The sequence below is a fragment of the Leopardus geoffroyi genome, chromosome D3 (assembly GCF_018350155.1).
Source record: "Leopardus geoffroyi isolate Oge1 chromosome D3, O.geoffroyi_Oge1_pat1.0, whole genome shotgun sequence".
NCBI lineage: Eukaryota > Metazoa > Chordata > Mammalia > Carnivora > Felidae > Leopardus > Leopardus geoffroyi.
In genome coordinates, this window is record NC_059339.1 from 27,885,179 (window position 1) to 27,911,932 (window position 26,754).

The window sequence follows — 26,754 nt, forward strand, 5'->3', positions numbered from 1 at the left end:
AGAACCCACCAGTGGTGAGGACGAGCAGGGGCCATGGGGGCCACTGCGCAGGCTGGGGATTGAGGACTTGGGGCTGGGGGTACATGGCTGTGTGACATCACGCTGAGGGGAGCCGTGGGAGGGTGTGGGCCCCCAGCTCTAGGAATTGGTACACAGCAGCTAGAGTGGTTCTTCTCTTTCTAGGAAACGTGTAGCAGAGGAAGAGCCCTCAACCAGTGCAGTTGTCCCTGTAGCCAAGAAAAAACCCAGTCGAGGTTTTGGGGACTTCAGCTCATGGTAGCAGCAGGTCTGTCACTCTGGATCCCCATAGGGACTCAGGGCTGGGGACCTGTATCCACACCACAGAGTTTTCTGTCTTCCTGACTACAGCTCACTAGAGCTCTTGCTTGTTCCGCTTTCCTGGCCCCTGGGCCTTCCCAACCTTCACTTGGTACAGTGGCCTGGCCGTTTCCAGGCCTGAGCCTACCTAGAACCCTCGACCTGGACCACCAGGCGTGGGCTGTGGCCCTTAGACCAGCCTGCAGCACGGGTCTGGGACAGGGAGGAAGGCTGTGTCCTGACTCTGGCCTTCCTCCCTTCCCCACCCCACTTCGGTCATTTTGTCTGAGACTGTTTACTCAGTGTGTCACCTGGGACCTGGTTAGAAACAGAGTCTCAGACTTCGGATCTTCTGATCGGGAGACTCTGGGGGCAGGGTTCGGCATCCAAACCTTGGGGGGCCCCTGCTGCCAGTGGCTTGAGGATGCTAGACTAGAGCCTTGACATCAGTTTCTAAAACCTCTTCTGCTGCCTCTTCTGCTGAGGCCCACCCAACGAGGACCATGGGTGGTCACAGCTATGTTCCCCCGAGGGCCACATCCAGGACTGCCCACCTCTTCGGCTCAGGACAGGACCAGGACCACACATGGGAGAAGCCAGCCAGCGCCTGCTGTTACCAATGGATGTGCCAAAGGCCGCAGAGAGCTGGTGTGCCCCCTGACTCCCTGCCTCCCCACATGCTCACTTGACCCCCAGCCCTAGCACCAGAGCTTCTAGGCCAGCCTCACCAGCGTTTCCAGACTTAAAAATCCCTTAACTCTATTTTTCTATAAATGTCTTTTAAAAAACATACTTGCTTGCCTGCCCACCTTTTTTTTTTTCCATTCCATAGCCTGTGCCAGCCTGGTTTCCATGCTCCTGACCTTGACACGGCTACCTCGGCCTTCCCAAAGTGCCTCTGCAGAAGGGTGGGGACAGCTGCCGCCTCCCACTGTCTGTCTCCTTTGGCCCCAAGGCTGTCCACTCCTCACACCCACTCCTAAGGCCTATGGTCTAAAGGTCAGCACAGGCCACCACTCTTTCCAGCTTGTCCTTGGTTCTTCCCCTCACCCAAACTTCAAATTCCAGAACATGCTGGGGGGCTCTTCTTTTTCCATCTCTGATGCTGAACCCCAGGTCTAAGACCCTTACCTCTCACCTGCATCTGTTCAAGCCCCTTGTGCACATCCACACAGGTCATATCTGTGTCACCTGCCTAAAGCTCATCAGCCTGTGGTCATCCTGCTTCAGGCCTGCCACCGGCTTTCCTCTGTGCTGAGAACAAGGCTGAGCCGCACAGGCACCCTGTGCCTCTGCAATCCCTTGCCTGTGACCATAGCTGGAACCAGGGACCTGGGCTCTAGGGAGTGACCTCTCAGCCTCTGCCTTTGGCCCTCATCCCTCTTCATGACCTCCTCACCACTACCCTCCCAATTAGTGAAGGGCTTACACTCCAGTGTTTGTGCCTGAAATGTATCCCAAGAGTCTGGTTCACCCAGGAGGAGAGGGCTGGATGCAGTGACAGCCATGTAAACGCACTTGCAGGCCACTGACTAGTCGCTCGTGGACTCTGGGTACGTGGGGGTGAAGAGGGAGTCCCAGAGGGCTCCTAACCCCTCAGCGTTCAGGAGGGGTGAGCTCAAGTTAGGCGTTCTCGGGCTACGTGCACAAGCCCAACTGGTGGGAGCCCGGTGACACAGAGCTCTAGGAGACAGTGGGCCGCATGGCCCCACATGGGACCGGAGCCGCAGCAGGGAAAGCTCTGTTGCCTTATGCCTGGACTCACTGAGGCCCGCCCAGCAAGGACCGTGGGTAGTCACAGCCACATTCCCCTGTGGCCCACACCCAGGACTACCTGCCTCTCCACCTCAAGGAACAGGAGGACCCCACATGGGAGAAGCCATGGACAATGAGAACTGTGGGAATCCAGGGCCCCCAGTGCCCAAAACAGGAGGTGCTACTGGGAAGGACACATCTGACATTGGAAGCTTTATTTTTGAACCTCACACAGACACAGAGGACAGAGGGCTGGACGCAGAGGCTGAAGGAGGCTTGTGCACGTGAGCTTGACAGTCCTGCTCCAAGGGGCAAACCTTCGGGCTGTTGCCCATTGGTCCGTCCCTCCAGCTGCACCCAGTGACCACATGCACCTGGCCCAAGGCATGGCCAGGCCACTCTGGGCTGCAGATCCACCCAAGAGCCTTTGACAAATGAGGGTTTACATTTCTGTAGGTCATTTTGGAACTTAGTTTTCTAGGTATTAAAACCACTTGGATTTTTTAAGTACCTGGTGAAGTCATCAGGTAAATTAAAGGACTTTTGAAAAAAGATTCCCATTTCTGATTTCGCGTAATATCTGACAGATGCCATCAAGAATAAGCGTTAAGGTATAAAAATACTATATATATGTATATATAAAACAGCAACAAAACTAAACCACACTTTTAGAGTAGATGTGCTGTGCCAGAGAACACCACATGGTTTAAATGCATTTATGATCCTGGCATCACCTCCCAAACTTCAAGGAAAAAAATATTTTAAATAATTTAAATAAAAGTCACAGGATGATATTTACTGTTTAGGAATTTAAAAGGGTGGAACATTCCAACACTTTACCAGCACATCTGGTTGTGGTCTCGTGTGTGAATGTCCTTCCCCGAAGCCAGCTCACGGTCTGTTCTTTTGGTTTCAAGAGGAGCTTGGGTTTTTCAGAAGACCAACAAAAAAAGTGGTATGGGTTTCTGTTGGTATCAATTACCAACAAAACAAAACAAGGCCTCCTAAGACCACTAGTAAAAATGTTTCAATGCCATCACAAAAGACAATACAAAAACCAAAGTGCTCAAATCGAAGGAGCAGTAAACTTGCCCAGAACATATAAAAGCTTTAAATAGAAGTTTAGTATATACAAAAATCGGTCAGAAGAACTTGAGAAGATTCTTCAGTTTACGTGAAGATCTTGCGGAGAAGTGCTCGGGAGCCCTGCCCTCAGCACCCCCAGGACCCCCATTTCCCTCATCCTCTTGGAGCCTCAGACACAGCACTGAGGCTCATGGAGGCACCAAGGCAAGAAGGGAGGTGTCAGTTTAGGTGAAGTTTTCAAAGAGGAGTACTCCTCAACGAAGGCGTCTTTCTGTCCTTTCAAAGTTGCCACTAAGGACCAAAGCTGCAGGTGACCATGCTTCACGTGCCAGCTCAAGTGCGGCGTCTTCAGGTTTCTGACCATGGCAATGAGTGTGCCATGTGTGCAGGACTGTGCCCTGGGAGCCTGAAGGCTGTATAGCTGCACATGAACTCAAACACGGGGCTGCTCTGGGACAACCTACATCTGTGGGGGGGGGGGGGGGGGGAGGGGCGGGGGGCATGCCAGCTCGGGAAGCAGCAGCCTGCTGGAGCACCTGTACACGCAGAGGCCTACGCGGCTGTACAGAGATCTGCCTCCGATACTTGGAGACATGCGTATACACTAGCTCGCACTCCAGTGCCCTCACCCACAGCAAGGCAGCACCATTTCCCCACGTTCCAAGGCTTAACCCGAGAGATGGTGCCAAAAGGGAAACTAGGTGAGCAGCTGTGCCAAAACCACCCAGGGGGGCCATGGGCTCTGGGGCTCAGGAGGGCTGGAAGGAGGAAAGGGACCTCCCACTGGACTGGAAGCCGTTCTCAGCCTTCCCAGCCAGCTCACATTTGCCACGGGGCTGACCTTGTCTTTCAGACATTGGCCCGGCAGAGAAACCTCTGGGCACGCTGCCCTTCTCTCTCCCTGCCCCCACCCCCAGCAATGGGGGCTCAGGGGTCTCCAGCTACACTGGAAGCCCCACCAGACCCCTGGAGCAGCTAGCCAGGCCTAGCAGCTGGAGTCAGGCTCAAACACTGAAAAACAGAACTTATTTGGGAATGATTTTTGACCTCCATGCTCTGAACATTGGCCAAAATTCTGCACAGTGCCCTCTCCCTGCAGAGGCACAGGTGGATGGCTGAGACACAGGACTTAGAAGACCGCCCAGATTCCTTCTGTATCAGTTCAAGGGACAGAACCAGTGGGACACAGGAGACCCATATTCATTTACAAAGTTTAAATAGGTCTTAGAACTTTAACCTTTCCTGAAAAAAATGTTAAAACAATCTCCCAAATCTCAAGTTTGGAAGTTTATCCTGCTCATTCTGGCCTCTTTCATATGCAAAAGTAATTCTTTTTCTTCAAGTACATCAGAGTAGAAAAGGAAATCCGATTTTACTCGGTCCAGTGCGTTAAACTCTAACTCTGTGGACCACCCACCCTCAGCAACTGATGCAGAAGCCCCACCGCCAGGGCCCTGCCGGACTGCAGCCTAAATAGCGTGCCCCTGCAGACCCCTGGAATAGTCTTTGCTAATGCTTACTTTCTAGATAGGGAAGCTGTTGGCTTAAATAAACAAGATGTTCCATTAGGCATATTTCTCTATTTATAGCTTATCTAAAATGTAATCAGTGGTGTCTTCTGTTTTTGAGCAAGGCTTAAAAAAAAAAAAAAGGGTCCCTTGGCATATAGATTCATTGGCTGCTTCTGGAAGATTCTTAAATGAGCACTATGCCTTAACAGTTCATCTGCAAGAGGAACAGTCCATTTGTAGTTTCATGAATTAGGGGGAAAAAGTGGGCTATAGTACCCTCATTCCAAAAGAGAGGAATGAACTTACTCTCTAAAAAGACCCTAACCCTGTAGTCCGCAGAAATTCAGTTTGGTTTTCTATCAAATGTGAAAGAGCACAACCAAACTCTATTGTAAAGGCATAGGTTAAAAGAAGGTATTAACTAGATGGGTAAGTCATCAGTTGGTTAATTCTTTCTCTGGAACTTGAGAAGAAAAGGTCATTGAAACATTTCGGAAACAGCCATGTACATGAACAGGACAGAGGCTGAGGGGACACCTTACCACCAGAACAGCTGGGAGAGGCCAGCCTACAAGGTTCAAAGTTCAAGAAACACTGTCATCCAGGATGCTCCTAGGTTTCCGTTACATTTACAGTTTCTTTCACAAAATAGGATTCAGAAGAGAACAAAGTTTTCACTTTACTCCCAACCATTGTCTTTGATCATGTGGGCAAGCTCAATAATAAATTTTCCTTCCTTATATTTCTGACTGCTCTCAAAGGCATGTTCCTTGAAAAAGAAAAAAAGTAGAAAGAAGGTCTCAGGGCAGAATCGATTTCACTTTGGCTTCACTGCACGCTTGGTAAAGAAAATAAGTGGATGGTATTAAATCTCCCCAGGTGATCTGTGTGCAGTACTGACCAGGGCTGGGGCGGGGGGGCAGGGTCTGTCTCGGTGACAAGCACACCTAGGACAGGACAGGCCACTCCTACTCATTGTGAAGTTGCCGATAAACTCACAGGGAAAGGCTAATTCAAATTTGCTACCGAGCCTCTACCATGTGCGAGGCAGTCTGGGAGGCCGAGGAGCCAGAGCCTCCTTGCAGGGACTTCAGGTAAGGGGCAAGTGAAGGCAACTATGCCAGGTGCCCTGGAGGTCATTCAAGATGTCGGAAGAAGACAAGGCCCTTGGGTGGGCAGTGAGGGTAGAGCGGAACGGGCTGGGGGTGTGTGCAGGCCTCACCAAGCCCATCTCCATGTGTGATTGGGGAATGCAGAGAATAGGAACAATCGGGAATTACAGAAAGAGGGAGAGCAGCTGGCCCTGACCAAGATGACCAGAATCGCTGCAGAAGAGCAGGTGCCAGCCACACCCAGACACGCCTCTCAGATGCCAGAGCCCAGGGTGGACGTGCACTCAATGGCCAGGGGGCACCAGGTGTGCGGGCCAGAGGGACAGATCTGGGAGTTGACAGGAGGGGTGGGGAAAACGGGAGTAGGGAGTGTGGGGGAGCAGAACCTGCCCACAGGCCAAACCTCTGATGGGCAGGGGGAGGCCAGGCCTCAGTGGGCACGGCAGAAACTTCTGAGCACCACAGACGGTTCTGCTTGACATCGCTACTGCTAAGTAATGTCAGCAGCCACCGCAGGCCTGGCCAGTCGGCGAGCATCCCCCAGACAGGTGGGACCCTCCCCTCATTCCAGGGGCCCCTCAGGGGCCTAGGTCTGCAGGGTGGGACTGTGAGGCATGGCTGTCACCCATGCCCTGGGAGCGCAGGTGTGGGCAGGTATGCCTATGTGATTACGTCTATCTTTAGTTGGCTCAAAATTTCTATTTTAAAACATGGATTGACACTTCCAGGGGGAGGGCTTACTCCTTCGCGAATTTTGTGTCTGTTAGTAATGTATTTTATCTGGTAATCTGTGCAGTGTCCAAGAGGTTGGAATAGACAGTTACTTACATATTTCCACCCGAGCGTGGTTTTGCAGTTTTCACAGTAGATGTCTGCGACCGCGTGCAGGCCAGTAAGAAGGACCCTCTCCTCAGCGGGGCCACAGCCCACGTTCACCCTACAGGGGAGGAGGCAGGAAATCGCTGGAGACCAGAGCATTTCCCCTGGCTCCTGCCTCAGGTGGTTATTTCTCCAGCTAGCTGGTTACCAAAGGCACCAGTGTTTCTTCTTAATGCCCCACCTTCCCGCCCCCTGCCCACCACCACCTTGTATGAGAAGGAACAACTGTTCATTTCCCCAGGAGAATTCCAAGATGGGCCAGGTTCCTAGGGAGGTGACAGTTCTGTGGTGCATAGCGCAGTAAAATTCAAACCCACCACAAATGGGGCACAGACCACACCGCATGTGGGAGCTAGTTCCTCAGGTAAGAGCACACTCTTCCCTGAAACTCTGACTGGAGGGTACAATTCTTTAAGATCACTTAAAAACACTTGACCTGGGGTGCTTGAGTGGCTCAGTTGGTTAAGCGTCCAACTTTTGGTTTTGGCTCAGGTCATGATCCCAAGGTTGTGGTATCAAGCCCCATGACAGGCTCTGTGCTGAGTGTAGGGCCTGCTTAAGATTCTCTCTTCTCTCCCTCTCCCTGGCTCGTACGCACCCTCTCGCTCTCAAAATAAAAAAAAAAAAATAAAAAGGGGAGCCTGGGTGGCTCAGTTGGTTAAGCATCCGACTTCGGCTCAGGTCATGATCTCCCAGTTCGTGAGTTCAAGCCCTGCGTTAGGCTCTGTGCTGACAGCTCAGAGCCTGGAGCCTGCCTCAGATTCTGTGTTTCCCTCTCTTTCCACCCCTCCCTCACTTGTACTCTCTTTCAAAATTAACATTAAAAAAAATTTTTAATGAAAATAAAAATAATTAAAAAAAACCCCTCTGGTCATTCTAGCCTTTGAGTAATTGTTTAAACGGATGTACAGAAGCAATAAATGTAACGTGACCATGAACACAGCAGGTCCATAGGCCAACGGCAGTGGTACTCACACAGAATTGAAGAGGTAGGCTCGTCCCTGACTTCCCTGAAAAGACTGCAAAGAAGAAAAAGCTGTCACATATCTGTTGTGGTAAGATGAAAAGGGATGGTGAGTTTTACATTTTGGAATAAAGGTGGAGACACTTTTTCAGGTCATGGCCTCAACGTGAGTGGAGGGCCAAGCTGAGGAACGGCTACCACAGGCCTCCGGGGCTCTGGACCCCACACAGGACCCGGGAGTCACAGTGCTCCCAGACCCTGGACAGACATTTCACCGGAGCAAGACCTGTGTGGTAAGCCACTGTGACTTGGGGGCTTTTTGTTACTGTGGTATAACCTAGCTTGAGGCTACCAGTGTTTTGACTGAATTACATAGCTTTTAGGGGCGCCTGGGTGGCTAAGTCCGTTGGGCAACTGACTCTTGGTTTTGACACAGGTCATGATCTCACAGTTTGTGAGTTTGAGCCCTGCATGGGGGACGGGGAGAGGGGGTGGTGCTGTGCGTTGATAGCACGAAGCCTATTTGGGATTCTCTCTCTCCCTTTCTCTGTCCCTCCCCTACTTGCTCACACGTGTGCTCTCTCTCCCAAAATAAATAAACTTAAAAAAAAAAAAAAGAAAGAAATATACAGCTTTCAGATTAAGAAGAGTTTTCAAGTGGTTTTCTAGAATAAGGAATATTACATCATGGCCAATTTAACAAATAATCATCTCATAGGCTTTCCTGCACATCCTTATCAGCCTTCAATTCGGTAGACCAATTTTCCTAATTCTCTCACCTACTCTGCAAATCCTTACTTGTTTAAACAGGGTTTGGATCAGTGATATGGTCAGATCTGAGGTTCGGGTTTAGACAGAAGTCAGACTAGAGCGCGGGCCTACAAACTTCCGTAAATGAGGCCAGCTGATAAATATTTTAGGCTTTGGGGGCCACGCAGCCTCTGTTGCAACTACTCTGGCATGATACATAAATAGACGAACGTGGCTGTGATCCAATAATACTTCACAGAAAACAGGTGGTGTGCCAGATGTGGGCCACAGATAAAATCAGAGCCTTCTAACAACTAGACCTGCCTGTACCAGGAATAGCTCCCCTGGACCAAGGCATTGCTTACTAGTGACAAAGACGGCCCCAGAGGCTCGTGAACACCTGTCAAGACAATAATTCTGTCCTCCTATGAACTGGATTCTGCTCTACATGGTAACTTACGGACTAACAATGTATGGAAGGAAAAGCAGCAGTTTCCTGTATCACCAGCTGAAATGCAAGGTCTGATGCCTCTTGGCAGACTGTGTGCTTGGTGCATTTAGGTTCTCAGCATGACTTTCATCCTGAGATACTCAGTTAAGGTCACGGCTGTTTCCACCTAGCAGGTCTCTACTTTCAATATAATTAAAAAAACAGTCTTTCGGGCTCGTTGAAAGAAGCATCCCAAATTCCTTTTGGCCCACCCCATGATGGAGCCTCCAGCATGCTTCAGAACCAACACCGTGATAATGCCAACAAACACCTATGCCTTCTGAGATGGCATGGCTCAGAGAGGTCACCAAACCACACAGCCCCATCTGACGGTCACAGAGTGGCTCTGCCTTCCACAAACTCAGACACTGTGACACACACGGAGCCTGCCTTGGAAGGTACCCAAGAAACCAGGAACCGAGGCCCTCGCATTTCTGACTTGAATCTTCTGAATGGACAAAGGAGCCACAGCAGCAAAAGCACAGGAACTCTCTGCCTCGTTTCACGGTGTTTATTTTAGATGATAAACAGAAATGAGACAACCATTCATTATCACCTAGCTAAAACACAAGTAGGCAAGCGATCTTCCTACTGACTAAAGTGTGAAGCTTAAGCAGGGATTCCTGAAAGGCCCAACTTCCTGACTTTGTTTTTGAAGGAGCATGAGGTTCACGTAGCCCAAGAAGGCAAACCTGTGAGGATGGGGGGAGGTGGTGGTGACCCGCAAGGATGAGCAGGAGAGAACGGTCACAACTTCCCACCTACATTTGAATCGTTTTACGTGTTCACAAGTGGTTGATTATAGACCTCAGACGCTGCTAAAAAAGGGTCCAACTTAATAATAAGGAATTGGGCTGTTCTTTTCTCATCTACCAGGCTGCTTCTGGTCCTACACAGAGTGCCCAGGGCAGCTGCCGTGGCCCTGTTCAGAGTGTCCGTCCTGACGATTTTTCTAAAAGATCCTCTCTTCGGGGCGCCCGGGTGGCTCAGTTGGTTAAACGTCCAACTCTTGATTTCGGCTTAGGTCATGATCTCACAGTTTTGTGTAATCTGTGCTTATAGCACGATAGCACTTACAGCATGATCTGCACTTACATCACAGAACCTGCTTGGCATTCTCGCTCTCAAAATAAATAAAACATAAAAAAAAAAAAAAAAAAAAAGATCCTCTTTCCCCCATTCCTCTATGGTAGGCTGTTTTCTCCTTAAGCATTCTGAGTTTTTAAAATTTCTTAATTCCCTTATTATTAAACTCTTCCCACAGATTTGCTAGACTTCCTTTGTTCCTTTGATGTGTTTTGGTTTTACATTAACTTTACTGCTCTGACAAACTAACCTACTCCTCTTGCTTTTTGTGATTTTCTATCCCTCCAAAACCCACCCACTGCACAAACACCACGACCAACACACTAAGCACACCAAATCACAGTGCAGTCACACTCCACCATGCACGAAACTTTCATCAATGCTGCCCAGGAGTCTCTACACTTCCAGGACATAACAGACCCACAAAGTCACACGATGGTTAAATGTTTGTCTATGAATTAGGTCTGATCATCCTCAGGGGGATCTCATCATTTTCTGGGCACAAACCACTTGCCTTAGAGATCAGCTCATCATGATTGGCCAGGTGGGCTCTGCAGTGGACACAGCTGTACGTTCGGTGACAGTTTGGCAGATAAGCTTGGAAAGTTTTGGATTTTGTCATCTTCACCATCTCGGCAGGGCACTCCTCGCTCAGCTCAGGGCTGGCACCGGAAGAACCGCGGCTCTGCTGGGCTCTCTGACAAAAGAGACACTGAAATATGCATGCAAGAGCCGTTGTTGTTCGGAGGGCGTGTGGCACTGTCCACACAGCTGGGACGAGAGAAAAATGTCACAACCTGTCAATGAATCAATCAAGACAAAGTAGTGGGTTATGGAGGGAACAAAATACGTCAAGGAGGCACGTTCAGGAGGTATGTGTTTTGAGGAATAGGGTGGGGGGGGGGCCAGAACTGGAAGATCTAATTCTTTAATATTATACATAAAGAATACTAATACCTCGGGGCACCTAGGTGGCTCGGTCAGTTAAGCTTCTGACTTCGGCTTAGGTCATGATCTCATGGTTTGTGGGTTCAAGTCCCATGTCAGGCTCTATGCTAACAGCTCAGAGCCTGCAGCCTGCTTTAGATTCTGTATCTCCCTCTCTCTGCCCTTCCTCTGCTCATCCTCTGTCTCAAAATGAATAAAAATTTAAAAAAAAAATTACATGAGTCCAGAAATAAACCCTTGTGTAGGGTCAAATGATTTTAAACAAGGGTGCTATGATTCATTAGGGAAAGGGCAGTTTTTTCAGCAAGTGGTTCTGGGAAAACTAGATACTCACATGCGAAAGAATGAAGTTAGACCCTTATTTAACACTGCATACAAAAACTGACTCAAAAAATGGATGCCTGGGTGGCATAGTCAGTTAAGTGTCTTTGGTTTGGGTCATGATCTTATGGTTCTCGAGTTTAAGCCCTGCATTAGGCTCCCTGCTGTCAGCATGGGGCCCACTTCAAATCCTCTGTCACCACCCCCCCACACACACATCTCCCCTACTTGCTGCCTCTCAAAACAACAGTGAAAAAAATTAACTCAGGATGGATCAAAGACCTAAATGTATGAATGGAAACTATAAAACTCCTAGAAGAAAATATAGGGGAAAACGCTTACAATATTGATGTGGCTTGATTTCTTGAAAAGGACAGTAAAAGCTCAGAAAAATATTTAGATTTATAGAAGGTAAAGTGGGAGAAAAATGGGGCAGAGCACCTGTAGAACACCAAGAAAAGGAAATAAAGGTCTTAGAAGTATCCAGAAGGAGAGGGAAAACTACCTTTCAACAGAACAACTTCCCAAGTAAAATAACAGAATCCAGAGGGTAGTCAGGAAAGGTAACTTTAAGGTCCTGAAAGATAATATCTGGCTATTCCAGAGTTCTATATCCAGTGAAAATATCTTTCAAGAATTCCGGAATGACATTTTCAGAAAACTATAAAGGTTGACTTCAGCAAAATACCACTAAAGGAAGTACAAGGATGTGTGTGCTTCAGACAGAAGAAAAACAATACTACCTAAACGTCAGAGTCTAAGAAAAGGAATGGTGAATAAAGAAGATGGTAAATAGGTGAGTAAAAGAACAGCAGTGTCGTTTTGTACAGCTTTAAAAAGATAGGACGGTAGGTGCGCCTGGGTGGCTCAGTCGGCTGAGCATCCGACTCGATTTCAGCTTAAGTTATAATCTCAGTTGTAGGATCAAGCCCCAAATCAAGCTAAATGGTAGTTTAAGCTTTCGGACTGGATAGAAGACAAAATTCATCTAAGATGCAATTTACAAGAGACATATATTTTTTTAAGTTATTTATTTATTTTGAAAGAGAGTGCAAGTGGGGGAGGGGCAGAGAAAGAGAGAGACACAGAGAGAGACTCAGAATCTGAAGCAGGCTCCAGGCTCAGAGCTGTCAGCACAGAGCCTGATGTGGGGCTCGAACTCACAAACTGTGAGATCATGACCCGAGCTGAAGTCAGACGCTTAACCGACTGAGCCACCCAGGCGCCCCTACAAGAGACATATCTTAAACATAAGGACACAGAATGGTTGAAAGATGAAGCTAGAACCTGGGTGATGGCAACACAGACATACAGTTTATAATTATTTGCTCACAATATATTTGTTTTATGTATTAAAAAAAATTTTTTTTAATGTTTAGAGAGAGATAGAGAGAGAGGGAGACAGAGAGACAGAGCATGAGTGGGTGAGGGGCAGAGAAAGGAAGACACAGAATCCAAAGCAGGCTCAAGGCTCCGAACTGCCAGCACAAAGCCTGACACGGGGCTCGAAACCATGAACTGTGAGATAATGACCTGAGCGAAGTCAGGTCCTTAAGCCACCCATGTGCCCCTGTTTTGTGTATTTATTATATGCATGTGATTCACAATAAAGTAGCTAAAACAGCAAAAGGACAGGGCACCTGGCTGACTCAGTCTGTAGAGCATGCAACTCTTGATCTTAGGGTTGTGGGATCCAGCCCTGTGTTGGGTGTAGAGATTACTTTAAAAAAAAATAAAGCAGTAAAACCTGAAATCATTGTTGCACTATATGCCAACTAACTTGGATGTAAATTAAATAAAAATTTAAAAAAAGTGTAAATCTGACTACTTAATAACATAGCCTCAAAATATATAAATCAAACATTGATAGAACCGTAAGGAGAAACAGATAAATCTTTAATCACAGTAGGATTACTGATTACAGTATATAAAGCATAAATATGGTATACTTATTACATATGTATAGTATACTTAATATACAGCATATATAGTATAAATATACTCCTATTTTATTATTTTCAGTGACTGGCAGAGCAAACACAAATGAATACAGACACAGAAAATGTGCATGATGTGATGGACCAACTAGACATAAAAGACATGGAGAAAACTGTATCTAAGAACTTCAGAATCCACATTCATTTAAAGCACACAAACATTCAGAAAAGCCAAACACACAAGTCTCAACCAACTTCCAAGGATTGAAAACACAATATATTCTCTGACCACAAAACACTAAATTTAGATATCAATAAGAAAATACCACAAGAGAAAATTTTCATATGCTTAGAAATTCAGAAACGTACTACTTTCTACACAAATAAATGGAAAGATATTCTGTGCTCATGGACTGGAAGAATATTATTAAAATGCTCATACTACCCAAAGCAATCCATAGATTCAATGCAATCCCAAACAAAATACCAATGGCATTTTTCAGAGAACTAGAACAAAGAATCCTAAAATTTGTATAAAACCACAAAAGATCCTGAACAGCCAAAGCAATCTTGAAAAAGAAGAACAAAGTTGGAGGATCACAGTCCTTAATTTCAAACTATACTACAAATGAACAGTAATCAAAACAGTATGGTACTGGCACAAAAACAGACACACAGGGGTGCCTGGGTGGCTCAGTCGGTTCAGCTTCCAACTTCAGTTCAGGTGTGATATCGCAGTTCATGAGTTCGAGCCCCTCATTGGGCTCTGTGCTGACAGCTCAGAGCCTGGAGCCTGCTTCAGATTCTGTATCTCCCTCTCTCCCTGCCCCTCCCCTGCTCACATTCTCTCTCTCAAAAATGAACATTAAAAAGATTAAATTTAAAAATATAGATTAAAAAATACAAAAAATAAATAAATAAAAACAGACACACAGATCAATGGAATGAATCAAGAGCCCAGAAAAAAACCTCACACACACAGTCAATTAATTTATGACAAGGGAGGCAAGAATATACAATAAATGGTCTTTGGGAAAACTATAGGCAGCTACATGCAAAAAAATGAAACTGGATCACTGTCTTACATCATACACAAAAATAAATTCAAAATGGATTAAAGACTTGAACGTAAGACCAGAAAACAACAAACTCCTCAAAGAAACCAGGGGCAGTAAGCTTTTTAACATCATTCTTAGCAAAATGTATTTTGGACCAGTCTCCTTAGGCAGGGTCAATAAAAGCTAAAATAAACAAATAGGATTACATCAAACTGGAAAGCTTTTCCACAGCAAAGGAAACCATCAACAAAAGGCCACCCAGGCAATGGGAGAAGATATCTACAAATCATACATCTGATAAAGGGTTAATAACCAAAATATATAAAGGACTTACACAACTTAAAAATAAACAACCTGATTAAAAATGGGCAGGAGAGGGGGGCGCCTTGGTGGCTCAGTCAGTTAAACATCCGACTTCGGCTCAGGTCATGATCTCATTGTAAGTTTGAGCCCTGCATCAGGCTCTGTGCTGACAGCTCAGAGCCTGGCCTGCTTCAGGTTCTGTGTGTCTCTCTCTGTCCCTCCTCTGCTCATGCTCTGTCACTCTGTCTCTCTCTCAAAAAAGAAATAAACATTTAAAAAATTAAAAAAAAAAAATGGGCAAAGAGGGCACTTGGCTGGCTCAGTCGGTGGAGCATGCAACTCTTCATCTCAGGGTCATGAGTTTGAGTCCCATGCTGATTATGGAGCCTACTTAAAAAAATGGGCAGAGGACGTTAATAGACATTCTTCAAAAGAAGATATACAAATGGCCACCAGACATGTGAAAAGCTACTCAACATCACTCACTCATCATCAGGGAAATACAAATCAAAACTATAAGGAGCTATCACCTCACACCTGTCAGACTGGCTATTATCAACAAGACAAAAAATTAACAAGTGTTGGTGAGAATGTGGAGAAAAGGGAAGCAATGGAAGCAGCCCAAGTGTCCATCGATAGATGAATGGATAAAGAAGATGTGGTGTATATACACAATGGAATACTACACAGCCATAAAAAGAATGAAATCTTACCATCTCACCATGAAATCTTACATGGATCAACATCAACAGTACTACACTAGGTGAAATAAGTCAGACAGAGAAAGACCAATACCATACAATCTCACTTATATCTAAACAAAAAACAAAAGAAAAAACAAAAACAGACTCACAGATCCAGAAAACAAATGGTTGGTTACCAGAGGGGGCAGGCATTGGGGGAATGGGCAAAACAGGTCAAGGGGATTAAGAGGTAGGAACTTCCACTTAGAAAATAAAGATGTCATGGGGATGTAATGTACAGATAGAGAATATAGTCAGTAATTCTGTAATAACTTTGTATGGGGACAGAGGATAGCTAGATTTATGGTGGGGATCATTTCATAACATATAAAATTATCCAGTCCATATGATTTACACCTGAAGCCACTAAGATATTTACTGTATGTCAATTATACTTTTTTTTTAAAAAGTATAATCCAAAGAGAAAAAAAGGAACATATTTCTTTATACCCATGGGTCTAAGGACAATGAAAATTAGAAGATATTTTGAATTAAACAATAAGTACTTCCTAGTATTTACAAGGAAACATAAAATTTTCTAGAAGGTAGATTAGAAAATAAGACAGGTGGAATTAATGAGCTAAACACCCATCTTTCAGATGTTAGAAAAGTGACAGAGAAACCTAAAGAAAATATATGGAAATAGTAAAAAATTCAATACAACAGACAAGAAAAACATGGATATACAAGGATCAATGAAACCAAAAGTTTGTTCTCAGAAAGACTAATAAAACTGATAAAGCTTTGTTCCAATGATTGGAGGGAAGGTGGGGAGTGGGGGAGAGATCAGATCAAAGCAATAACCTGGCAGAAATAGAAATGGAATATCACTTTCTTTGAGTGAGATTTATGGATGTTGTGATCAATTTAATATATTTGAAAATGCAAACCGCACACATAAATTCCTGGAAGAAATACAACTGAAAAATAGGAGTCAGGAAGAAAAGAGCAAACCTGAATTCAGATCTGATTAACATTAGTGAAATCAAAGTGAACACAGCTAGCTTAACTTGATACTAAACCTTGACCAGGGCAGTGAAAGAATAAAATTCACTATAATTTTCTTCTCATAAGCCAAAATGCAAACATCCTAAATCATACTACCAAACAGAATCAAATACTATTTTAAAAGGATAATAAAATACAATTAGGTTGACTTTATCACAAGAATACAAAATCATTTAACGTTAGAAAATTTAGTTAATAAAATGTACTGCCTATGGTTCCCTCAATCTGTTTATCTCAATAGATGCAGAGAAAGCATTTGACAAAATTTAACATCCATTCGCAATTTTAACATTCCATGAAGACTAAGGGACATCAGGGAACTTCCTTATCTGTTAATTTTATAGGTATCTGTTATAGATAGATTTTATAGATATCTGTTAAGATACCTATAAAGATGAAACAACCCACAGTGAACATCATGTTCAATGGTCAGACTTAGAAAACATTCTTTTTGAGATCAGGAATGAACCTCCATATCACCACTTTCATTCAGCACTTCCAGAAATCCCAGCCAGCTGGGGAAGGCAAGGCAAGAAGGCATAAAGATTAGAATGGAAAATATACACTTCTACAACAGTGTAACAACACAAAGTAAGAATAAATTCAAAGATCTGAAACACCTTTACAGAGAATAGTATACAACTTTGAGGGACAATGAGGAATATCTTAATAAATGGAGAGATACACCAAGATCAGGACTGGAAGATATTATAAACATATGAATTCTCCTCAAAGTAATTTTTATTATTTTCAAAGTTGTATTTATTTTGAGAGTACACACACACATGCAAGCGGGGAAGGGGCAGAGGGAGGGGTGGAGAGAATCCCAAGCAGGCTCAGTGCTGTCAGCGCAGAGCCCAAAGTGGGGCTTGATCCCACGAACCAGGAGATCATGACCTAGGCCAAAGCCAAGAGTTGGATGCTCAATCTACTAAGCCACCCAGGCCATAGGCACCCCCTTTTTTTTTTTTTTTAATTAAGTAGGCTTCACACCCAGCACAGAGCCCAGTGCGGGGCTTAAACTCACGACCCTGAGATCAAGACCTGAGTGAAGATCAAGAGTCAGATGCCTAACCGACTGAGCCATCCAGATGCCCCAAAGTAATTTTTAAATTAAATCCAATTCAAATAAAAATCGAGGAAGATGTGTTGAGGGGTGTGTGTGTGTGTGTGTGTGTGTGTGTGTGCACGTGTGTGCGCACACACATATGCAAGCCAGGGAGCCAGCAAGAGAGATGTAATTTTAAAACTTCTCCTAGAAGTGTCTGTAGGGGAGGGAAAAGTTTTCTCAACCCTCTTGGGGTCCCTGGCTGGGTCTAAAAATTAAACTGGCAAAAATAGATTAGCAGGAGAAAAGCACACAAATTTTATTGAATGCTTACATGTACCTGGGAGCCTTCACAGAAGAATGAAGACCCAAAGAAGTAGCGGAGCAGGGAGCTTTTCTACGTTTTAGACAAAGAAACCACTTATTTGTGAAGAACTGACAAGGCAGAGGGGTTCGGGCTAGGGGCAGACCATGGTGAAGAAATAATTAGGAAGGTGGGGTAGGTTTAACAAGGTTTGTTTACACAGAATTCTTTGCCCCAAATTCCTGGTCTCTGGTGGTAAGAATTTCCATTCTCCTGGTACAGAAGGGCACCTTTCACATGGGAGTTTAATGACCTGTTTCAGGGAATAAAGGCAAAGGGGGAGGTCAGAGTGACCTTCCTCCTCCTGCCATTTTCTCAAATTCCTCCAGCTTAAGATATTCAATATGGTGACATATTTTAGGGTAGTACACCCTGAGCCCCATCATGTCAAAGGTCAAATAGTGAAGACAAGGAGCTCCTGGGTGGCTCAGTAGGTTGAGGGTCTGACTTCAGCTCAGGTCATGGTCTTTCAGTTCATGAGTTTGAGCCCCGTGTTGAGCTCTGTGCTGACAGCCCACTTCAGATCCTCTGTCCCCCTTTCTCTCTGCCTCTCCCCTGTTCGTGCTCTTGCTGCTCTCTCTCAAAAATAAATATTAAAAAAAAAAAGCTTAAAAACTAGTGAGGACACTTGGACCCTCTTAAAGAGCATAAAGGAAGCATGTACTCTACCGGAGTCTGCCAGAGAGCAAGTCCTGCCATTTTCTTCCTTCCTTTCTTCTTTTTTTAATGTTTATTTTTGAGTGCGAGACACAGAGTGTGAGTGGGAGAGGGGCAGAGAGAGAGACACACACAGTCTGAAGTGGGCTCCAGGCTCTGAGCCACCCAGTTGCCCTAAGTCCTGCCATTTCCCATGGTCATCAAGGCACAGGCACAGGACAGTAAAACAGGTCAATGTGACCCGAAAGAGAGCCCAGAAACAGACCTATTCATAGATGAACACCAGATATAGCAAAGTGGTATTACACCTCACTGAGAAAGAGAGGTTTCCAAAAATGGTGCTGGACATTACAGATACCCATCTACAGGAAAAGAAAAAGCTGGATCCTATTTTATACCATAAACAAAAATTAATGGTTCATCCCATTTCCCAACAGAGAAACTCAACTACAAGAATATTGTGGGGGCACCTGGGTGCTCAGTTGGTTAAGCGTCTGACTCTTGATTTAGGCTCAGGTCACGATCTCACAGTTTGTGAGATTGAGCCCCTTGTCCGGTTCTGTACTGACAGCGTGGAGCCTGCTTGTGATTCTCTTTCTCCCTCTCTGTCTGCCCCTCCCCTGCTTGTGCCCGCCCACACTCGTTCGCTCTTGCTCTCAAAATAAATAAAAAATAAACATTAAATAAAAAAAGAATATTGTGGAGGAAATTTCCACACAAGAGACACACATCCACACCTACACATCTATCCTCCAAAATGAAGCTCCATTTCTTTCTCCAAAATATGGTCTTCTCAACCAAGTGTTAAGGTAGTTCTGAAGAAGTCTGATTATATGAGATATTCCAGATCAGTGATTCCTCAAACTTTCACTTTTTCACGATATCACATTAGTCCCAATACATTTTATCAGGTTTTTCGGTTGCCCCAAACTACTGGACACTCAATGAATTTGAACCCTGGCATCCCTCCCATCTTTGAGGGAGGTCACAGAGGTGAGTGTCAATTCAGATACCACCTGCACCGGCCCAGTTCCGTCTCCTGTGCCCCCACCCAATGTCCCACACTGGCCACATAGACGAAGTCGATCCACACACACACACACACATGCCCCACCCATCAGTAATGACCAATAAGGAAGGAATGAACCTGTTCTGACTTATTTTTTTTAAGTAGGCTCCACACCTGAACTCACAACCCTGAGATCAAGAGTCGCATGCTCTACCAACTAAGCCAGCCAGGTGCTTCCTGACTTTGTTTCTTACCTAACTCATGTTGAGTCTGTTTTAATATCTTCACCTGAGTTTTCTCTTTTTATTGAAAGGAGGCTTAAGTTTTGTCCCTTCTTTCCTTTCTTCAGACTCCCTCTGATTCTAAAAGATTCCAAAAGCACACAGTGAAGAGGCCGAGAAACAGGAATCTCAGATTCACAAGCTAGCTGGTCAGGTATTTGGAGTCTTGTCCCTTTAGTGGCCGAAACACTGTTCCCCATGACTGGAGAACTACAGAAACTGCCCTCCAGCCTTGAAACAAGTGATTTCAGGGCACCTGGCTGGCTCAGTGGGCAGAGCATGTGACTCTTTGATCTCGGGGTCATGAGTTTGAGCCCCACGTCAGGGGGTAGAGTTTACTTGAAAACAAAAAAGTGATTTCACTTTTATTCATAAGAACGGAGAAAACCTCTCACTTTTAGCTCGCGTGCAATTCCCTCTGTATGGGACAACACCTTTCAAAGTGGCAAATTGCCAAGGGTTTTCTGTTTATTTTCTGCTCGATGGCATGGATGTGTGCCATTCCACTGCGAGCCTCCACTGGACGGCCCCCGCCCCAGGTGTCCTCTACCTGAGGAGCTGCCAGCGTCCAGGAGGTCTGCCTCTGTGGAACGGCCCTGTCACCTTTACTGAGCCTTGTCCATGCTCAGCACTCATGGCCAACCTTTGAAAGGCAGGAGTGTGGGGGTGCCTGGGTGGTTCAGTTGGTTGAGTGTCTGACTTCGGCTCAGGTCATGATCTCACAATTTGTGGGTTCGAGCCCCACATCAGGCTCTGTGCTGACAGCTTGGAGCCTGCAGCCTGCTTCAGATTCTGTGTCTCCCTCTCTCTCTGCCCCTCCCCCGCTCATGCTCTGTCTCAAAAATAAATAAAACATTTTAAAAAATTTATTAAAAAAAAAAAAAAGCAGGAGTGTGTCACATGCACACACATTTTACCATTTTGTCCTGACCTCCACCCCTGTCACCATCCCTCAAAGGGTGTCCTGACAGAGAAACAGCCAGGCCTGGATTCATGGTCAGTGAGGGGTGTGTCACACTGTTTTCAGTTGGCTTTTAAACTGGATATCCAGGGGTGCCTGGGTGGCTCAGTTGGTTAAGCATCCAACTTAGGCTCAGGTCATGATCTCATGGTTCATGAGTTTGAGACCTGCATTGGGCTCTCTGCTCTCAGCACAGAGCCCACTTCAGATCTTCTGTACCCACCCTCCTTTCCCCTTGTGTGTTCATTCTCTCTCAAAAATAAACATTAAAGTAAATAAATAAAAATAAGTAAATAAGCTGCATATCCACTGTGGCACTGGGGAAATCATGGGCAAGTTTTCAGGCAACCAGTGTACAAATGGGCTTTTACAACCAGATCTACTGGCAAGTTAAGAACCACCGTGAAGTAACTAAAAGGCAAATGCATTCAGTGAATCACGTTTACTACAGGACATTGTGTTTCCCTTGGGTTTGGAGGGCAGCAACCATCCCCCCAAAAGGTATTTGTGCAGGGTAATTTCTTAGAGCAAAAACAATATTCTGGATTTCAGAAATTTCTCTCCTAAAATAATCATGTATAATTATTTTAAGAGAATGTGAATCAGGCCCATGTCCATATGGTGCCATTATCACACTTCTAAAGACAAAAACACTGAGAAATAAAGCCCCAACCAAGCAGCTCTGACATTTACAGGATGGACTGGAGGCTGCCCGAGGGCCGCAGGCTCCTTTCCCCACACCTGGGGATACCCATCCTTTCTACTACCCGTGCCACCATGTTACCTCCCAGTATTACCGCTCCTGGCACATAAGCTCCAGTCCCAACCCACCACTTCCCCTGTGAGGAGGAAGGGAGGCACCAGGCAGAGAAAGCATTCAGCTAGAGTTCATGGTGAAAGTGGAACCCCAGGTGGGTGGCAGGGACATCAACATCCATCACAGAAAAGGAAACACAGGGGCTCTGAAGAGACTCCCAGCCCAAACCAGCACTATTTTAAGCTGTTGATTTCATGAGAATCAGAGAACTGGCAGCAACCCTAAAAGATTGGGGGGGGGGGTGGTGGTTCTTATTAGTCCCACTGAGCAGATATGGAAACTGAGGCCCAGAGAGGTTAACCAATCTGCCAAGGTTACACAGCTAGTAAGCTGTGGATTCCAAGCCATAGTCCAAGCCCTGGACCCCTGTGCCTGAAGACACATGAACAGGTGTGAACATCACTCATCGCTGCAAATTAAAGGCGGTCTGGTATGTCTTACAACCCAGCAGGTGGGCAAAAATTTCGTAAAAAGATACCACCAGGGCACCTGGCTGGCTCAGTCAGAAGAGCATGCGACTCGATCTCAGGGTCGTGAGTTCAAGCCCCATGTGGGATGTTGAGATTACTTAAATAAATAAAATAAAAAGTTGATACCACCACTGCTGAGGGCTTGTTGTAGCCACCTGGTAACACCTGTCAGCACTCCTGGGCACACACCCCTAGACCTCAGGCCCATCTGGGGCATTTTACCTCCGGACTGACATGCACATGTGCAAATAACTGGATAAAGGTTGTTACAATATTTTCAACAATAACAAAACATTAGAAACCATCTCAAGTCTAACCAAAGGAGAAGGGTAAATGCGCTGATAAACATTTCCAAGGCTGGACCTCAGCTGGGGGTAGGAAGGATGGGGGAAGGCAACTTCCCTTACACTATGCTTTTTGGTAACTTTTGATTTTTGACACCAAATGTATGTACTCACTGTTCAAACACACACACACAGCACGTGCATGGAAAGGCCTGGAAGGATTCACATCAATGGGCAATAGCATGAGTCTAGTTTGCCTTTGGCAGAACCAGCTTCCCTTCATACAGTCTTCCTTCTTACTTGAATTACAGGATGAAATGCTTTCCTCCACATTTCAGGAACTGCAGGCCTGGTGATCAGTGGACCCACTGGGAGAGATGAGAAGACTCCTTCAGTCCTACCGCCTATCTGGCTGCCCCCAAATAAAGCCCCCTTGGCCCTCTAGCCTCCCCCAGGCTCTGAGTCTCTGGGGGATCTGGGAAGGGGTGTCTGGGCTCTTTCAACACCCAGTGGCTAGGCGCCTCTGCTCTCCAAGCTCCAGTCCTCACTTCTCCTCCCTCCTGCCTCAAGTCCTGCCTCCATCATCTGTCTCCCACCAGACTACTGATTAATGTGCTCGCACTGAGCCCTTCTTTTCCAACAACTTGGAATGCCTTCTTTTTTATTTCACCCACTGGTAACAAAGTTCCCCAGAGCCAGGGTGTTGGGACACATCCTAGCAGAGGCTACTGGTTTCCTTGCTATCAACAAGGGGGAAAGGCCAAGGCACTATCCACACACCACTGCCCTTCTCACTTGAAAGGGTGGGCTCTAGACCCAAATGCCAACAGAAGTGGGAGGACAGAGAGTATGAATCTTAACCTATAATTATTTAATTGCATACTAAAACGAACATAATGGGGGGTGTGGTGCCTGAGTGGCTCAGTCAGTTACGTGCTCGACTTCGGCTCAGGTCATGATCTTGCAGTTCGTGAGTTCGAGCCCCAGCATGGGACTCTGCGCTACCAGCACAGAGCCTGCTTGGATCCTCTGTCTCCCTCTCTCTCTCTGCCCCTCCCTCCCCAAATAAACTTTAAAAAAAGTGTTAAAAAGAACATAATCGAACATTTGATGCCCTGTGTTGGGGCAAGAAACAGAAAAACTAGAGATGCAAAGAGCAATTAGAAGTGGGCCAGTGCTCAGGGGTGAGAGTGTGGCACCATGAGGGAGCCAGCAGGTGAGGTCTGGAAAGAAACAGGCTGCCGGGCGGTGGTATGGGGCAGGGGGGAACCAAAGGTACAAGAGGGTTCAATTCAGACCACGCCACATATTTGGTGGCCATGGAACCTCAAGCCAAGCTGTTACCTTATCTGTGGGTAAACTGCGATTCACGAGGAGGTCCAGAGAATTACACAAGATGTCATGTCATTGCTACAGTATGACAGAGGGTTGGCAAGGGTGTCTCCACACCTCATAAGCCCCAAGGGAATCTGGTCCTGATTGTGAGGCTCTGCAGGTGACAGATTAAGGGGCCCTTTCTTGGGTGTGGACGACAGTGGGCTGGCTCCAGGATTTCCATTTTACTATCACCAGCAGGCAGCCTTCCCAGGTGCCCCAGGGTGTCTATCACAGGAGGAATGGTGACTGCTTTTCTGAATCCAACTGGCATTGTCCTCCCCAGAACCCTCAGCCCTTGGGTCTTGGCTGTTCAGAACTTTCTCCAACCTCCCCTGAGATCCTCCTGACAAAATTTCCACCCCCTAGAGGTTTTGCTGATTAGCAGATCTAACAAACATACAACCAAATGAATCTCAAATGAAGAGCATCAGAGAATGGTTTGAAAGCACTTCTATTGCTGTTTTTTTTTTTTTTTCAGTGTTCATATTTTCTACAACTGTAGGTAAGTTGTTAGTGAAGTTACTTCCGGTATCTTAGATCTAACAGAACATGTGGAAAAGGCAAAATCAAAGACCCAGCAGGTAGAGAACAGATGTCATTACACAGTCAGACAAGCCCTTACAAATTGAAAGGGATAGCAATAAATAGCCACAATGGGCTTAGTTAACAATAGGGGTTTCCTTGCTTATCTGTGTTTTAATCAGGGCTCCAAGGATAACAGAATTTGTGTTATTAAAGTTTAGCATAGTGGCTTCTTGAAATGCCAATTTTATATCTTCCTGGCATTAAATCCACCCAGGCAGAGTCTATTGGCAATCTGACCTTGGCATTTAAAGCATTTCCAGCAGCTGAGTATTGGTTTTGTCAGCTTTGTGCATTGGAACAGCTCTGAAGTGGTTATAGGGCCACTTCATATAGGGCTGACGTGGTTATACATGCTACCGAATAACTAAGAATACTGCTTCTTCATATTCTAGTTTTCATTTATCAGTCTCCGAGGGTTTGGAAAAATGCAGTAAAACTCTATTGGCAGTCCCATTCCCTCTCCCAGCTCATCCCTGCCCCTCAGCATAGCAGTCCTTGTGAATCTCAGAGACAAGACAATGGGCAGGAATCAAAGAATAGGCATTACAGGAACACTGCTCCCAATATAAAGGGCTTTACACATTTCAGTGCTTCAAAACCGGAAAGATCTAATGTCTGGACTTCAGTTACAAGGGTGTATCCATGTCAGTTGTTCATTTTGGCAAATGCACCACAGCATTGTAGGATAGTAACAATGGGGAACACTGGGTGTGGGGCATATTGGGGCTGTCTGTACTATCTTTGCAACTTTTATGGAAATCTAAAGTTATTCCATAACAAAAAGTTTGTTTAAAAAGCAAAGGCTATTGGGGCACCTGGCTGGCTCAGTCAGTGGAGCATGCAACTCTTGATCTTGGGATTGTGAGTTTGAGCCCCATGTTGGGTACAGAGATTCCTTAAAGATGAAATCTTTTGGGGCGCCTGGGTGGCGCAGTCGGTTAAGCGCCCGACTTCAGCCAGGTCACGATCTCGCGGTCCGTGAGTTCGAGCCCCGCGTCGGGCTCTGGGCTGATGGCTCGGAGCCTGGAGCCTGTTTCCGATTCTGTGTCTCCCTCTCTCTCTGCCCCTCCCCCGTTCATGCTCTGTCTCTCTCTGTCCCAAAAATAAATAAACGTTGAAAAAAAAAAAAATTTAAAAAAAAAAAAGATGAAATCTTTGAGGCCACTATTCAGATTGGTAATTAAGATCAGTTTTGTTTTTTGTTTTTTGTTTTTTATGTGCCCAATACAGGCCAGACCCTGTGCTGTAGGTCCATGGTAGGATATGATTTTGCCCCCATGCTACCGTGGAGAGGTTCCTACGAGAAGGAAACACTCTAACCCTGGGAGGTGTAAGACTCTAGGAGAGCCCTCAGTATTAGCATTCCTCAATTATGCCACTACTGCCACCCAAGAGCTCAGGGCCAGAAGTAGGGGAGAACAAGTGCAAGATTACTAAACTCAAAACCATCATCAAACACAGCTCCTGGCATGGAGCAGGGACTCAGCAAACCTTTGTCACACCTACTAGATGGAAGCAGAGGTTGGAGGGTGCATGGGTGTGGGAGAGGGGCAGCTGGCTCAGATGAAACACCTGAAAGTGTTCCCTAGAGGAGGTAAGCCTCCTCTTGAGGCTTGGGTAGGAGTTTAGGAGTGAGGTGGGTGGAAAGAAGAATATTCTTGGCAAAAGAAACAACAGGTTAAAGTGTGTACGTTCTGACTACAAAGAAGAAAAAATGCAAGTGAACAGAAAAAGCTTGGGGGTGGGAAAACTGGGGTCTTCCAAAGTCATTATCTACCCAAAATGAAATTACAGCTCCCCCACCCCCACCCCTCCATCCTGGAACATAGCGCATTATCTGGACATCAAAGATGTCAGAGGCAGGCCTGGGGGAGGGGGACCCTACTTAGCAGGTTTCCCCAGCTAAGGCTTTTGCAAGCTCTGCTTTAGTAAAATCCGAGTGCCACAAGCGGGGAACTGATACGGAGAACAATTCATTTTAGTCACGATCTTTATGTGGGCAACTTGAAAACACCCCCTCCCCTTTAATAAACATTCCTAGGAGACCTCTTTTGTCCTCATTTCCCTCACCAGTCACAACATTTTTTTTTTTTTTTAAGAGGGACAAGCCTATTACACACCAGGCATCTAGTTCATTCTGTTAATTTTTTCGTGGCCGAAGTGGGAAGGAGACGGGGGGGGGGGGGGGGGGAGACAGGGGGACAAAATCAAAGATTAGGCTTTGTGGTCTGTTCCAACACGGAGCCAAATAGCAAATTAAAACATCAAATCAGAACAAAAACATCCACAGGTGCAGCCCGCTCGCGCCCCGCCCGCCAGCCCGGACGCCCAACAGGTGCCTCCGGGCCCCGCCCGAAGCCGCAGGAGCCTCGGGTCGCCACAAAGTAGCCGCCCGCTCAACAGCGTCCAGGCCCGCCCGTACTCACCGCCGCTCGGCGGTCCGCGCCCCGGCCCGCAGCGCCCATCCGGCCCAGGCCCCGGTCAGCGCGGGCTCGGCTCTCAGGCGGCCCCGTCGCGGCCCGGGACGCGCTGCGGCCGTTGGCGCCTCTGCAGGGCGCGAGGCATCCTCCCGCCGCCGCCCCGCGGGCCGCCTGCCCTTTGTTTTGGAGCCACGGCCCGGCCGCGCCGCCGT

General features: G+C 46.2%; 2 protein-coding genes across 9 annotated transcripts in view; one reads left to right on the forward strand and one right to left on the reverse strand.

Annotated features, from left to right (window-relative positions):
- Positions 1-2,627, forward strand: part of PPIL2 (peptidylprolyl isomerase like 2) — a 31,164-nt gene extending 28,537 nt beyond the window's left edge. The window contains exons 20-21 of one of the 4 annotated variants that reach the window (XM_045457629.1): positions 184-286; positions 851-2,627. In XM_045457629.1, the coding sequence (XP_045313585.1) occupies positions 184-280 (97 nt within the window). In that variant the 3' untranslated portion in view covers positions 281-286; positions 851-2,627. Of the gene's footprint in view, positions 1-183 lie in introns of all 4 variants that reach the window. The other 3 variants (XM_045457630.1, XM_045457631.1, XM_045457628.1) reach the window with 3 other exon arrangements.
- On the reverse strand, positions 2,274-26,754 carry YPEL1 (yippee like 1). 5 transcript variants are annotated; one of them, XM_045457637.1, is made up of 6 exons: positions 26,549-26,754; positions 22,461-22,528; positions 10,466-10,748; positions 7,637-7,680; positions 6,611-6,719; positions 2,274-2,498 (listed from the first exon to the last, which is right to left on the reverse strand). In XM_045457637.1, exons 3-6 carry the CDS (start codon positions 10,580-10,582, stop codon positions 2,301-2,303), a joined length of 468 nt encoding a protein of 155 aa, XP_045313593.1. In that variant the 5' UTR covers positions 10,583-10,748; positions 22,461-22,528; positions 26,549-26,754; the 3' UTR covers positions 2,274-2,300. The 5 variants fall into 5 exon arrangements, with proteins under 5 accessions (XP_045313593.1, XP_045313591.1, XP_045313592.1 ...); XM_045457635.1 differs by having other exon boundaries at positions 22,335-22,528; XM_045457636.1 differs by lacking the exon at positions 22,461-22,528.

What these genes read in the sequence shown, in the direction of transcription:
- YPEL1 (XM_045457636.1), bottom strand. Translation starts at nt 10,582, where the DNA reads ATGGTGAAGATGACAAAATCCAAAACTTTCCAAGCTTATCTGCCAAAC. An exon ending in ATGATGAGCTGATCTCTAAG is followed by an intron (nt 7,681 to 10,465) that starts GCAAGTGGTTTG and finishes TCTTCTTTGCAG; the next exon opens with TCTTTTCAGGGAAGTCAGGG. An exon ending in GCCTACCTCTTCAATTCTGT is followed by an intron (nt 6,720 to 7,636) that starts GTGAGTACCACT and finishes CCTCCCCTGTAG; the next exon opens with GGTGAACGTGGGCTGTGGCC.